The sequence below is a fragment of the Cricetulus griseus genome, chromosome 3 (genome assembly GCF_003668045.3).
Source record: "Cricetulus griseus strain 17A/GY chromosome 3, alternate assembly CriGri-PICRH-1.0, whole genome shotgun sequence".
Taxonomy (NCBI): domain Eukaryota; kingdom Metazoa; phylum Chordata; class Mammalia; order Rodentia; family Cricetidae; genus Cricetulus; species Cricetulus griseus.
The window spans coordinates 251,585,871-251,601,604 of record NC_048596.1 but is presented as its reverse complement, the minus strand read 5'-3'; the positions used below and the strand labels follow the sequence as shown (position 1 = coordinate 251,601,604).

Here is a 15,734-nt window from a genome sequence, read left to right as displayed (position 1 = left end):
ACTAGATGGCATTGCTGTAGGGTTAATAGTTTTTGGAGGAGTTGTGTGTCTTATTCAATTTCTTTTGTTACTGCATTGTAATTTACGTATCTGGTGTTATTTTGTTCTGTATATTTTTATCAGCTATTGAAGTATTTGCAGTGTTCAAGGAGACTTGGGTATGATATTATTGAGTGTGTAGTTTAGAAAATAATTCCTCAGTCTAGGAGTTCATGGTGTCTCTTGTAAACACTGTATTATGCCTTGAGTAAACTATTAACTGGGAGAGCAGCCACATCTGCTTGCTATTACCACTGTGCAAAAGTCATATAAGCCAATTAATAACAGTGGCCCTTTTGACTTCAGTAGCTCCTAGCAGATAAACAACCAAGCATGGTATTGAGTAGACTTGGATTTTCGCTAATAAGATTAGGAGTGGGAGAGAAGTAGGGTTGATAAAGAATGGAGTTGAGGATTAGATCAACTTAAAAAAATGAAGTGGGTAAAGTAGCTGGGAGGAGAAAGTTGGGAAACCACTGGGTCCACATATCGTCGAGTATTACATATGTGGATGGTTACAATCAAGAAGGAAAAAGATGAGGCGCTAAGTATGAGAGAAAGAAGAAAAGATGTGGGAACGAGAATGAATGTATGCGACGTGGCTAGAGTATACTGAATGCCTTAGTAGACTGGATGGAGAAAAGAAACAACAGCCTTAGGCTCTACTGAGCAATATACAAGCAAAAGCAAAACCACCTTAAGATGTACAGTCAAGGGTGTAATAGAAAGTAAGCAGTAAAAACAGCACTTATGGAGTGGTTTGCTGGCACAGCTGCTCTGAGTTAAAAGGTGAAGTTCTCAGATCTCGGGCTCTAGCAGGTTCCTTGGGGTGCGTGTAGAAGAGAGAATGGAAGGCTTTGGTCTCTGCAGACTCAGCAGTCTTAGTATTCTGGTGTGTTGGAGATGGGAGGTTGCAAGTCCTTTTCTGGTGTTCCCTTTGGACTTCTGCACTCCACCTTGGCCTCTTCTGCACTTCCCTTGCAATTTCTCACATTTACTGATTACCTTAATCACATTGGACATCTGTCTCCAGTTATGAGGGTGTGAAAATTGTGTGCATCCAATAGAAATGCACTTTGAATTTTAGTCACTTTGTGACCTGGTGAAAAGTGGCATTGCCCTCTCTTCAAGTACAGACCTTGATGAGAAACAACTCCATGGAAAGCTGTGTTGCTAAGTTATTGAGAATGCAGCCCCGTTGTAGAGTCATGTCTAAAAAGCAGTAGGCCCACAGTTTGATCCCTGGTGTCATGTCCCCCATCATAATTATTCCAGTATTTGAAATGACATTGGCCTGGCACACACAGGTATAAACAAGATTTAATATAGCAGTGGACAGTAGTAGACTGATGAACTTCTTCAGTAGCAAAAAAGAATGTAAGGTAGATTAATGCATATAAAAAACAAGTCCACTAGAAAATATATTTTGAACCATGTTACTTATTTCCAGCCAAGTGTTTTATTCCAGTAATTTGGATCATTTCTTTTTTGTTTTCTTTTTGTTTTGTTTTTGTTTTTGTTTTTTCAGGATAAAATTTCTGTGTAATCCTGGCTATCTTGAAACTCACTCTGTATGCCAGGCTGGCCTTGAATGCAGATATCTGCCTGCCTTTGCTTCCTGAGTGCTGGGGGAAAGGTATACACCACCACCACCCAGCTGGATCATTGTAGGTGGCACATCTTACATGCAGACTTGCTTTGTGTCTTTCAAGACTCATAAAGTTGACAAATGGCTTTGGTGATTTGCTACCCCTGTTAAAAGAGAATATACTTATGTGCCCTACCTAGTTAGAATTAATATATAAATATTTGGTTGTAGATAAAAACTGTGACCTGCTTCAGATTTTTTGACAGCAAACTGTTGAAGTGAAAGTAAATACATTTTAATTAGTCTACTGAATTGGCTATGCCTGTGGTGTTTCTATCTATTTATGTCCATAACTTTTCTTTAAAGTTTATAATAATAAGTCTGATTCTCTTCAGAAATTCATCATGTTTTTAGAGCATTTATTCTCTATTGATAAGCTTAGAAGCCACCATGGGAAAGCAGCAAGAAGTAGAAGAGTTGCAAAGTGGGCCCAGTCAGTCAATGAGTGAAACTAGAAACTTGATTAAGTGGACATTGGGAGGAGGTCTGACACTTTAATTGATATAAGAGAGAAGACCTTTAAACAGGCTTCACTAAATGTCCTGTTTTTCTCATAGAACTCTCTTGCTTTATTGAGAGTTTGTTCGTTAAACGTTTCTAGCAGTTTGAACAGTAGTCACTTCTTTAAACTATTTGGACCCATGTGAATCAGAACAGCGAAATCTGCCGTTGGGCTCACCACAAACTGGTTTTGGTCTGTGTGTGCAGGAAAGAGCTGAGGCTTTAGTTAACGAAGTGGGTAATAATACTATCTCACCTGTGGGTGTGTTTTGAATGTAGTGTATTTTAAAGCATCAAATAATTGTTAAATATTAGGAATCAACATTTTAAAAGTCCTAAAGCTTTAAGAAAATTTAAATTTTATAAAAAAAGCTAAAAAATTACTTTTGCTTTTAAATATGGCAGACCTTATATACCTATATTTTATATTGGGATTGCTCAGTTCTGTAATATCAAAACAATCAGAAACTGTTGCCATCACACAAAACATCCCTCTGCTGTCCATTTTATTGACAGTTAGGTCTCTAGAAAAGAACTGAGTTCACCAGACTTTTCAGGAGCTGTAGTATAATGTAGCGTAGCATAGCATCATACAGTATGTTTCATATAGCAAGTACAGAATGGTATTCCTTGGTGGCTGGCTAGTCTGTCACAACAAGACTTGATACCTAGTTGATTCTTGGAGGCAGTTAGATCAGCACAGATTGATGGTGAGAATCCTTTTGAAAGCATGTTCAGAATAGGCTCTTAACCACAGTGTGCCAGGTGCTGATACATACATTTTCATGTACATGCTATACATGTGCACACATGCATAAATCCATTTTAAAATACTCAGATACCATGTAAATAAAACAAAGACTGTGATAAACTTTACTCCCTTCCCCTCTTGAAGAAGCTGATTAAAAGATGCCGAGGAAAACAGACTCAGAAGACAATCTCTCAGCTGAACCTTAGCTTACAAAAAGTAAACAGAGGAGCTAACACAGCACATACATCACCAAGGGAAGGCTCCAAGGAGAGCCCTGAAATGCACAGGTCCTAGCAGGCTTGGGTGTTAGTGAGTTGGGGTGAGCCTGGAAGCACAGTGAGCCAGCTGCCTTTTGGAGAGGATCATGGGAAGAAGCAATAGGGCTGTGTGTACAGGACCACGGGTGGGAGGGGTGGTGTCAGTGAAGGTAGAAAGAAAGAAGTGGTGTAGTTTGCATTCAGAGGTAGTGTGCAGGTATTGTTGGTAGATAATGAGGAGAGATGAAGGCAAGCATCCAGATACAGCAATGCAACAGGTTTCCGGCTAAGAAGGTACCATTCATAAAGTCTCTTTATTGGAGGAAACCTGCCAGGTTTCTGTTTCTTATTGTGCGGTATGTGAGGTTCCTGTGAATTATTCAAGAGATAGTAGATAATTGAGATCTATGAGTCTCAGAGGGTTTGGGCTACAGATACCCATATGGGACACAGAATCTGAAACTATAGGCAAAATTAGTGAGAAAAGATAGAAGAGAAAAATGTGTCCCAACTAAGATCTGACAAATAGCAGCATTCAGAAGGCTACTATGTTTCACTTAGTGAGCTGGACAAAGCAAAAATGAGGCCAGTAGAGCCCTGTGGTTTGGCTGGGTGGGAGAGAGAGACATTTTTGGTGTGATACCTTCCTGGCTGTAGCAGCATCTCACCTGTGCACATGGCCTGCCCCCTTGCGACATTCAGGCCCACCCAGAGCTTGCTTATCATTACCAAACACCTAACCCTGGCATTTCTCTGCTTACTACACTTTGGGTATTTCTCATTTGTGTAAAATAAAGACACAACCCATCTTGTTTTGCAAAGAAATTAGAGTGGCATAAGACAGTGAACTCAGGAGTTAGCTTTTTCAGTGATTATAAAGTAAATTTGCAATTTACATTTTTAACTTTCACAGCAAAAGTATATTTATACAAAGGAAAAAATAATAAAACCTTCACAGCTTAATATGAAATTTTAAGACACACTTAAGTTAAAAGGTATGTGCTGTATATATGTTGAATACCTCTTCATAGAGCATATCACCCTTTTGTTACTCATTCACATCAACGATATTCATGTATAACCCAGCTCCACGCCTTGTCTCTAGCACGTATATAATATATATGCTTATATAATAAAGCATTACTTACATTCTCACATTAACTTCGGGGTAATATTGTAATTATTTATGATGCCCCTGTTCTTAACTGGAAAGGTCTTTTGACATGACTTTAACCTTAACCAACAATACCTGAAATTTTAAACTTAACAGTTTTGTATTGTGTTAATGAAATGTCTGAGTTTGTTTTTGCAGTGTTTAATTTTGTTATTGCTTCTTTATCTGAAAAGGTCATAAGCTTGTCCTTTTAGGGTAGTTTATGTAATATTTGGTTGTCAGACATTTTTTAATAAGAAACTAGATAGAAGAATTCCAGTTGAACAGATTGCTCTTAATTATGAAAATAGTCTTTCACACATTACATTAAATAAAGAAAAACATAGGCTTTATGAGTAAACAGAAATAAATAATTCTAGAACAGTAGAATGTATTTGCTAAGGCACACTGTAGAGAAGACAATGATTTATAAACAAAAATAAAGTGACAGATGCAGTGCTTGTGTTTACAATAAATATTTATGGAAGAAATGGAACAGATGTCCTAGGGATTGCTCCATTAATTCAGAGCTTACTCTTCCTTTGTTGCTGTGCCAAACAGTGAGGCATGATGGGAAGAACACTGTCATGGATGATACATTGATTTTAATGGTATAGGTTGTTAACAAAAAATTAGTGAGTTAGGCACACCCAGTTCACCTACAGAATTTGTAGTTTCAACTTGATTCTTGGCCTTGTACATAGATTTATACCAGGCTAACTTCTTTTGGAATAAGAAAGGTGTTATGTCTTAGCATTTCATTTAATCCAGTTAAGTATCATGTGTCTTCATGTATAGATGTTAAGGCATTTCTTAACTTTTCTAAGTTATTTCTAAAAGACAGCTAATAATGGTTTGTTTTTAAATTTCCAAGACTGCTGAGAAGTCAGGCCAGATCGAAAGAGCAAAGAATGTAAGGCAGAGACAAAGTGATTTCAAGGTAAGTAAGGGATGAGAGTGCCCACTTTGAGAGCACTGGGTTTTCTCTCCCAGCATTATTGAAGACTTTATAGGCACGATACATTTTATCATGCAGTTTTGCTTTTCATTTTCTAGAAAATGATTCAGGAAGTAATGCACTCCCTGGTGAAGCTGATCCGGGGAGCCCTGCTTCCACTCAGCCTCAGAGAGGGCGATGGCAGGCAATATGGAGGTTGGGAGGTACAGGCAGAGCTCTCAGGGCAGTGGCTTGCACGTGTCATCCAGACCATAAGGTAAGTATAGACCCAAGGGAGCCACATGCATTGAAAGTGCTCAATTGGTTTACATATATCTGTTTGCGTTAGTGCTTTTTGAAAACGGTCAACATTCCAGGGTAGGATGTGTTGCTTAACATGTCAGCAAAGAATTAACTTTCTATCTCTTTGTCCTGCTGCTTCTCCTATTTCTCACTTAGAATCTAACCAAGCAGTTCTTGAGCTTTTGTGGTGTTTGTGCTGCATGAGAGTGTCTTCCTGTATTGCATCCATCTATTGCAGGGACCCTGTACAGCTGTTGCAGCACTCAGCCTTCAGCCTAACCCTGTTGCTCATAGGATCTATAAGGTGTAATTACAGGATGGTCCAGGCAAGTGGCAGGGACAGCTTGGGGACCTGTTTACTCACTGTGTGGTCTTTCATTTATTTGCCAGGCTGACTTATGAATCATTGACTGCCCTGGAAATTCCCAATGACATGTTACAGATTATCCAGGACCTAATTTTGGACCTCCGTATACGTTGTATAATGGTGACATTGCAGCACACTGCAGAAGGTATGTTAGGAAAATTAATAGCTTTTACTAGACAGACTTATCAGAGTTGGCTTCTCTCCGGCTTCCAAAGCTGTGAAAATAAGAGAAAACTAGTGTTAGGAAAATTTAAATGTATTTATTCATTTCTAGCTGTAGAATAGAATTTTTTTAAAAGTATCTTTTAAAAATAATTTAGTTGAGATTTAAGACACTGCAGAAGTTAAGGGACTTGAACCTAAGAATTTGCGAACATCTTTGTAACAAGTTTTAAGTAGAAACTGCCAAATAGAAAAGTATATGTAAAATAAGGACCCTGTTTAAAAACGTGTGAATTATTATCTATGTAAATTTTAAAATTCACGTGAAATCAGAAAGAACACATTGGCAGTGTTTCTATGGATACTAGAAATTTTATATGCTTTTCTTTATACTTTCTATTTTTCCAGAATTTTCTATGTAGAGCCACCAAAAGGCCACTAAGTTATTTTTATAAAGTTACTGTTGAAGTATTAAACGTGTTTAAAAAAACAAAAAACAAGAACTTTGTTATAAACTGCATAGGCCATTATTATCTGCCACCAGGATTTTAAGTGTGGAAGGTCCTACACTATAGAATTGGTAGTTACTACATTGTGTCAAAGGGAAGAGAATGGAATCCAGTTAAGAATCTAAAAATTCCCCCCACCTTCACCTAAGCAAGCCTCCCTGCTGAAAGTCTGGACCAGGGTCATTCCTCAAGTGAGATGCAGCCACCATTCAGGAATGAGAAAGGACTCACGCTGAATCTAAACTACAGTTTGGAATTCAGAGCAGAAATACTGGAGGCTTACTTTACACATATCCAGCACTTGGTGAAGAAACTGAGTGAGTAATCACTGTTATGAGGTATCTTTGATCCTAGTCTAGAAGGCTCCAAATTAGGCTGTGTGTTAAAAACAAACAAAACCCCCAAAGTTTTTGCATGAGAATGATGGTGGCGTACACCTTTTATCCCAGTACTTGGAAGGCAGTAGCAGGTGTATCTCTTGAGTTTGAGGCCAGCCTGGTCTACAAGAGTGAGTTCTAAGATAGACAGAGCTAACCAGATAAACTGTCTCAAAACAAACAAACAGAAACGATTTTGTTAGAAAATGTGGACAATACATAACTAAGTTCTCAAATCTACCAATATTACATTGTATCTCTTTTTTCACAAACATAAAATAATTAAAAGTCACAACCCATGGATGTTTTTGTTTCTTTTGAAGTTCAGTGAGATAATTATAATAGAAAGTATCTGTGTCCTTGTTTTCCATGTAGAAATAAAGAGATTAGCTGAAAAAGAAGATTGGATTGTTGATAATGAAGGACTGACTTCCCTAGTAAGTTTGAATTATTTTTTTATTATTAGTCATTAGTGTTTGTTATATACAAAATAAATGCTTTTACATCAAGGACCATACTTATTTCATAACTCTGACTAGTTTCTAGAAATTGTTACATAGTCTTAAAATATCCTTTTCCAAAATCAGTTTTACTTACTTCTGATCAAAGACATTTAAAATGACTGTAAACAGTTCGAGTTATGTTGGCCTGCCTCACTCCTGTATCACTACTTCTGTTTGCATTACTTTTTAATACTAGAGTGTTCTTAATTATGCATTACTTAGCAACCTGAAGTTTTCAGAAAAGCAAGATAGAAGAATGATGATCCTGTCCCCAAAACTAAAACAAAACCAAAACAAGAAGCACAAGCAGCTGCACACAGGTCAAGCAGCACACAGACTCAATCTGTTCATTCTAGAAATATCCTCTTCCTGGGTGGGTTTAGAATTTCAAGTACCTTTGAAAATACTTTTCATGATTTTTCATGTTTTTGTGCCTGTCTGATGGGTACCCTAACAGTCTGATAGGGCCTGGGCCATTGCTGAAACAGATCTTACACAGGAGGACAGTGGTTGTCTTTTCCTCACGCTCGCCAGACATCTTGTCATGTAGCCAGTGTCCAAGGTCACATCTGTCTTTGTGACCCTCTGCACTGGTTTCTGTGTGGCAGGCAGTCCTGGTGGCTCCTTTAGGCCTTACTGCTGTCAGGAAGAAACTAGAGCAGTCAGTCTCCTAGCACCATAGCCACTGTCTTCAGAGCCTGTTGGCCAGAAAGTATCCCCATGCCCCAGGAAATAGCTGCTCAACAGTATGGCTACTGCCAGTTTCTTTCATGTCCTCCTTTGCAAGGGACAGAAAATAAATTCTAAGGATGGAACTCCTAGCTTCTGCCAGTAATAAAGTGGATTTGGCCCCACAAATTATAAAGCACTGGTAAGTTGGGAACAGAGGTCCCACACAGCATTTTTCCTTTTCCTGGAGTCTGCACGGGCTCCGAGGAGTCTTACTTTAGAAGTTGGAGCTGGTTGTCTCCTCTGAAGTTCAAGGCTCTACTCTAGGTATATAAATGGATACCAATGTTCCCTAAGCTTAGAAAAGACATGCCCACCTCCAGTGTTTTCTAAGTTAAATCATGCAAGAGATGAGTTGGGAAAGTTCATTATTTTTAATAAATCAGTTATGATTCTTTTGCAGAGGATCTTTAGATGAAAATGTTTAACTGGTTGGATTTGTTCTGTTCATTCCATTATTTGCATTTAAATAAAAAGTATTCTTTGATTAGTTCTCTCACTAACTCTGTAGAGAAAGGATGTATATAAAACTTAGCTCTTCACTTTTTGAGATACATAAAAGACTGTACAATGGTTTTTATATTGATTATATGTTGAAATCATTTGAATATCCTAGTTTTATTTCTGTTGCTATGTTAAAATACTCTGACCAAAAGCAGCATAGGGGAAGAAAGGGAGTCTTTAGCTTTCAAGCCCAGGTCACAGTCCATCATGGAAGGGAATGAGGGCAAGAACTCAAGGCTGTTCCACCCAGCCTGTCTTCAGCCAGGGGACTCACTTCATAGCCAGTGAAGTCAAGCAGAAACCATGAGGAAGGATGTTTGATGGCTGGCAGCAGGCTTATATTCCCGTTAACTTTTTGTATAGTTCAGAACAACTTGTTTAGGGTGGTGCTGCCCATAGCAGGCTGGGCCCTACTATATCAGTTAAGAGGACAGCCCTCTACAGACATCCACTAGCTGATCTGATCTGAGCATCAGCTGAACTCAGGCTAGTGAATGGGGACTGTGCACTACAGCATGGTATAAACTGCAAAGGTTTGCAAAGGATTTTATGTGTTAAGTTAATGCTTATGGGAACGGTAGCCACCATGCTAATTACTTGATTATATGTAATCGTTGGCACGATTCCTTACTATGTCTTAAAATCTCTTCCAGGCAACTATCTGAGAGTCAGAGACCCTAGAGGTTATGCTAAAAGGGAATTGTCGTGATATCAGCCACTGATGAAATAGGTATAGGAAGTTAGACATCTTAATGCTGGTGCTTGATTCCTGTCTCAAATTAGTTTTGTGTGAAGGGAAGAAAAAAAAGCTGTATGTTCAGTTTGAGAAAGTTAAAGTCCTTGTTTCATTAGAAGACAAAAACTGGCCAACACTCCATCCTCCAGCACAAAGCAGGTGCTGGCTGTAGATCCTTCCTGGTCAGTAAGTCAACATGTACAGCCTCCTGTGGCCTGCCCCATAGATTAGGGCTCTGCTGGGTAGCCAGACCATTGTAAAGGGACCCTGGAAAAATAACTGTAGTCTATTTCTAAAATTGGATTTCCCTAGTGCAGTCATAATAATAAGGCAGTTAATTTTGTGTTTGACCCCCCCCCACACACACACACACATAAAAGCCACATGAGTACACATGGGGTTGAAAAGAACTAAGCCCTGCGGGTCATGTGAACAAACAGCCAAAGGGGCACATCTGGAGTCAGCCAAACACCCCTGTCAAATGCAGGGGAAGAAGGAGGCTGTCTGCTGGGCTCCATGATGCTGATGACCTGTGTAGCTAGCTGCTCAGCACAGAGCTTTCTCAAGACTAAGAGCAGGAGCCGCATCCCAGCTCTGAGCATGTGCACTCTGAACCTTTGACAGGACAGAATCATTTACGTGCCCTTTGCCTTTGCCTTTGCCTGATCCCTGTGGGAGACTGTTTCTCCCTTTTCTGTGCCTGGGATTAGGAAGGGTCCCCTGTGTGCTGTGGAAGTGAGCCCTGAGCCTTTGAGGTCGTGGCTGCTCTTGGTCTGGAATATGTCTTCAGCCAGAAACTCACCAAGGCCCCTCAATAATTCAGTGGAAAGCTTGCTGTTTTGTCAAAAACACATCCTCCCTCCCTTCCTCCCTCCTCCCTCCCTCCCTCCCCCCCCCCCCCCCCCTCCCTCCCCCTCCTTCCTTTTTTTTTTAACTTGGAGAATTCTTTCAGAAGTAGAGTGGTTTTGATAACCTCTTACAGGTGGGTAATTGACTGACAAGAGACAGAGAAGTTTCTAAAATAGGAAGAGCAGTTGTTTAAACTGCTATTTCCTGCTGCCTTGACAGAAGCTGCTTTCTACACTGTCTAGTGTTTTCCTATCCACTCATGGAATTCATATGGGTGTAAAGATTAAGCAAGTCTAATTCAAATCCTAATGCAAGATTTCTAGTTCAAATCCTAACACCAGCATCTCACTGCCCACAGCTGACATTGAGTTTTTATTCTCAGTATTGCGCTTGCTATTTTTGTTTACACATCTTATATTGCTGTGCCTACTGTGGAAGGTAGGTTAAATAAGCCAATCATCATCTGACAGTTTGTTTGTTCTTTCATTGTCTTGTAATCTTTGGGATCAAACCCCAGGCTTCCTACATGTTGGGCCATAATGAACAGTGTGACTCCAGATGCTTTGTGTGCATTTAAGGTTCAGCCTATTCTCCTTTTCCCACTTCTTCTAACTATTCTTCATGGTGCCCCAGTGGTTTCAAAGTGCATCAATACAGTGACACTACTAATACCAAGACCCTGTTTTAGTAAAGTAAACTGGTTTTGTTTTTTATGTATATGGATTTTTCTTGTTCTTTTTCCCAAACACCTTCTAAAACCTGATCCCTCTGGTTCTTAGTGCAGATGCCCTGCCCAGAGTGGGATGTTCAGTGTTGGTCTTGGCCTTGCTCAGAGCCCTTGCAAATCTTAGGTCCTAACCACACCTCTGCACTTGTGTTCATTGTTGGCAATTCACTGTCCATCCTGTGGCCCTCAGTCCTCATGGTTTGCTGTTCCCTCCTGTGCCAGAATGTCCCCATACCTCTCTTTCCCTGTTCTCAGGGACTGTGGCCTTCCTGTTTAGGGAGAAGACCCTCCGGCACCATTCTTCTATGAACTCCAGTATTTTCTCCACAATGCTTATTATTATTTAAATTATATTTTCATGTCTATTAAAAACAACAACAACAAAACCCATACCTATCATGTGGGTATCTCTCAACTTGGAAAAGCATGTGGTGAGAATTTTGTCTATCATATCCACTCATGTGAAATTCAAGTGAACACAGAACACAGGCACTGGGATATTGAGATCTGTTCCCACTCTTCTTGGAGTGCCTTTGCTTAAACATATTTGCAAGTCTTTTCTTTTTTCTTTTTTCTTTTTGGTCTTTTGAGCCAGATTTTCTCTGTGTAGCCATGGCTGTCCCAGAACTTACTTTGCAGACCAGACAGGCCTTGAACTCAGAGACCTGCTTTCCTCTCCCTCCTGAGTGCTAGGATTAAAGGTGGGCTGCAAGTTTCGATTTTTGACTTAGTGATGTAGGAAATGAGTACAATAACTCAGCTGGCTTTAAGCATCTTGCACCTCCTCCAGATGGTTGTATAACATTAGGTTCGACTGAACAATGTAAGAGATGGCCCACCTAGAAAATATGCATGCAATGTAGTCCTCAGGTATGAATGCCTTACATTTGCTCCTTGTCAGTTTCCTATGAAAAGAGAATTTTGATGAAAAAATTTACTCAGTTCTACATGAATTAGAAAAGCTGTAGTTTCAAAATTTATCCCTTTTAAAACATGCCAATCTCAACTCAGTGAGTATAGACTTCTGATCAGATTGTGTCTTTGTTCTTTTCTGTAACTCTAAGGACTTGAGCTTTTAGCTATATTCAGCTCCATAAATATATCTTCATAGCCAGTGTCTGTGTTTAAGGAGGTTTTCTTTCTTTCAGCCATGTCAGTTTGAACAGAGCATCGTGCACTCCCTACAGTCATTGAAGGGTGTTGTAGATTGCAAGCCTGGAGAAGCCAGCGTGAGTTTCTACTGTGTTCTACCTGCTTTATCTTGTCTTAAGAAATTCCTGCCTTATGGGGAGGGACTGGGAGGAGAGGAGGGAGGGGAAACTCGGGGTTGGGATGTAAAAACAAAAAGAAAAGAAATTCCCTGCCTGGAATCACAGTAAGCAGGAGTTATTGATGTCCTAGAGCCACTTTCTCTTCTTAAATGCCTTCATTTAGTCACCTGCATAGACGTGTGGAGTTCAGGTTCCATGGTGGGCTGAGTAGTTAAAATGTGAGTCCAGCAGCTTTGAGCAGAGCAGGGTTCTTGTGGACTGAACTTGGGCATTGTCAGCCAACTGGGGATCAGAACCACCATAGGTGGGAAGCCACCTAAAGCTAGCCCTTTGGAGTAAGATTGCTGACAGGCAGAGTTGTTTTTGTGTTTTTGCTTTTATATCTAGCTCTTGTTTTGTTTTCTTGGCATAATCAAAAATTTTTTTACTTTAAATTCTTATAGGTCTTTCAACAGTCTAAAACGCAGGAGGAAGTTTGCCAGCTAAGCATCAATATCATGCAGGTAACTAAAAGCAGTGATATAGACTCTGTATTCATGCACTAATCTGTCATTCACCATTGGTAATGTTCATCTCACTATTAAATAAGAATTCTTTAAAATTTCATCTCTGTATATAAGCATTTAGAGTAAGTCAGCTATGCAGATGAAGCTAATGTAAGATTAGTTCTTGTTTTTTTTTAGCAGTACCTGTGTATTTTATTTATATTGTGTTCTGTCTGTTTTCATGGTACTTTGTATTCATTTCCCTTAGACAGCAGAGTAAATTAAATGAAAATTGGTTGTTTATAACTCATCCAGAGTTGTAAAGTTGTTTGATTGAGACCAGTGCTTCATGGGTACATAAATGTAGTTGAGCATGTTTGTGAATAAATAAGGAAAAGAAAAAGGATCTCTCTTCTAAAATGTATTCAAGTACATAACAATTGACTCATATAAGGTGCTTTTAATATTCTGTTACTTATATAATTAGACGTTGATGGGGAATATATATTTCTACTACTTAGTTCTCATGTACACACACACACACACACACACACACACACACACACACACACACACACCTACATTATTAGACACATCTCTCCCCTACCTCATTTTTTATGGGCCAGACAGTACTGCTTTAATTTGTATAAAATTGTTTTAATATTCAAATAGATTGATACCTGAAAACTCATACTACTGAAACTTGCTATTTTTAATCCAGGTGTTTATATACTGTCTGGAACAACTGAGCACCAAGCCTGATGCAGACATAGATACTACTCAGTAAGTAAAAATGTAATTAATTTCATTGATACATTTAAGAGTAATAAAATGTAAGCCATATGTTCCATACTGAGGTGGGGGTCTCACATGTAATCTAGGTTGGCGTGACTTATATGCTTATATGCCCTCATTTTCTGCAGTCCTCGGCCTTCTGAGACCATGCCCAGCCCAGACTCTTGATGGACACTTGTAGTTGTCTCCCAACACTGTTACACGGAGTAACACATAGTGCAGATTTCCAGTTGACACTTAGCATGTGAAACTTCTGTGTGCAGTCCCTCTGAATGGCACTTGGTATATAAAACTCCTGTGCACGTAAGGGTCCTGCTTTAACACAGAGAGTATCAAAATAAATGTTTGAGTCTAATTGGCAATTTTAGAATTTTTCTGCTTAGTGTCTTAGTTCGGGTTTCTGTTGCTGTGAAAAGACATCACGACCATGGCAACACTTATCAAGAAGCATGTAATCGTCATGGCTTATGGTTTGAGAGATTCGGTCCATTATTGTGATGGAAATGGTGGTGTGCAGACATGGTGCTGGAGAAGGAGCTGAAAGTTCTGCGCCTTACTCTGAAGGCAGCAACAGGAGAGCTTGCATACTGGGCGTAGCTTGAGCATATCTGAGACTGCAAAGCCTGCCCCACATGCTTCCTCCAACAAGGTTACACTTCCTAATAGAGCCCCTCTCTGTGGGCTTCAAACACATGAGTCTGTGCAGGCCATTTCTATTCAAACTGCCACACCTAGCATTAACTTTTGCTCTTCAGTATATAAACTATCAACTCCAGTGACCAAATACTTTTTTAAAAAATTGCATGTATGGCTGGGTGGTGGTGGCACACGCCTTTAATCCCAGCACTCCAGAGGCAGAGGCAGGCAGATCGCTGTGAGTTCGAGACCAGCCTGGTCCACAAGAGCTAGTTCCAGGACAGCCTCCAAAGCCACAGAGAAACTCTGTCTCAAAAAAAAAAAAAAAAAAAAAAAAAAAGTATGTTCACATGCCCAGTGTTTTTACCTGCATGTGCATACATGTTTATGCTTGTGTGTGAGTATGGGGGCACTTTGTGGTCAGAAGTAGATGAAAATTATTTTTCCTCACATGTCTTTGCCATATATATAGGCTAGGTCATTCATTTATTTGAACCCAGAGCTCAGTGACTCAGCTTGTCTAGCTGGCTCATTTCTACCTCATAATACAGGTGAGCTATCCTACCCACCTGGTATTTACATGGGTTCTAGAGATCTGAACTCTGCTCCTCACATTGGGTGGCAAGCACTATACCCACAGACATCTCCCCAACCCACACTTTTAATTCCTGTAAGTCTTTTTAAACTTGATTTCATATATTTGGCTCATTATCCCACCAGAGTATTGCATTACTATTCACAGCCAGATCTGTGATCTGGTTAAATCAGTCTTCTTAATTTGTTAAAATTTCTGTTTCCTACATTGCTGGGTTATAATATGTAGTGTAGCATTTCTGAACCTTTCTTCTGCTCTCATCATTCAAATATACTCTGTATCAGTTAATGTTATTTTAATTACCATTACTTTATATTTCAACTCTTTTCAGATTGGTATCTTTTTTGCTGTTTTGTTTGTTTGGTTTGGTTTGGTTTTTTGAGATAGGGTTTCTCTGTGTAGCCCTGACTGTCCTGGAATTCACAGAGATCCACTTGCCTCTGCCTCCCAAGTGCTGGGATTAAAGGCATGCACTACCACCTCCCAGCTCTGATTGGGATCTTTTTATTATTATCTCTATTTTGAAGTATTATTTCATATTGATCATTTTAGACTTCCATATTAATTCAAGTCAGTCAAGTTTAAAGAAAAATTCTGTTTAGGTGTTTCTTCTGATTCTGTTATATCAGTATATTAATTAGTGGGTTACTTACCTGCTCTCATCTTTCACATTTTTACATTTTTAATTGCTTTTGTGTTATCAACTAATTTCTTAGCTTACCTATAAAACTGTGAAAGTGAACTTCAACCCTTCCTGCGAATTCTGATAGTCAAAAACATTTTAATTATCTAAGTATTATTTGACATTTTCCTATTTGGCAATTTGTTTTTTTAATTTACTACAGCCACTTGAGTATTGAGAATGCTGCCATATAAGCTTTATATGGCCCAGGATAAGAG

At 39.3% G+C, this 15,734-nt stretch overlaps 1 protein-coding gene across 5 annotated transcripts in view; it reads left to right on the top strand.

The window, feature by feature from the left end:
- The window catches only part of Exoc2 (exocyst complex component 2), a 139,419-nt gene that overhangs the window by 67,420 nt on the left and 56,265 nt on the right, over positions 1-15,734 (top strand). For all 5 annotated transcript variants that reach the window (XR_004769370.1, XR_003484105.2, XM_027409294.2 and 2 more), the window contains exons 13-19: positions 5,224-5,289; positions 5,406-5,563; positions 5,980-6,101; positions 7,380-7,441; positions 12,201-12,281; positions 12,767-12,826; positions 13,530-13,591. Coding sequence is in view for 3 of the 5 variants with exons in the window: in XM_027409294.2 (XP_027265095.1) it covers positions 5,224-5,289; positions 5,406-5,563; positions 5,980-6,101; positions 7,380-7,441; positions 12,201-12,281; positions 12,767-12,826; positions 13,530-13,591 (611 nt within the window). In the remaining 2 variants the exon portion in view is untranslated. The remainder of the gene's footprint in view (positions 1-5,223; positions 5,290-5,405; positions 5,564-5,979; positions 6,102-7,379; positions 7,442-12,200; positions 12,282-12,766; positions 12,827-13,529; positions 13,592-15,734) is intronic.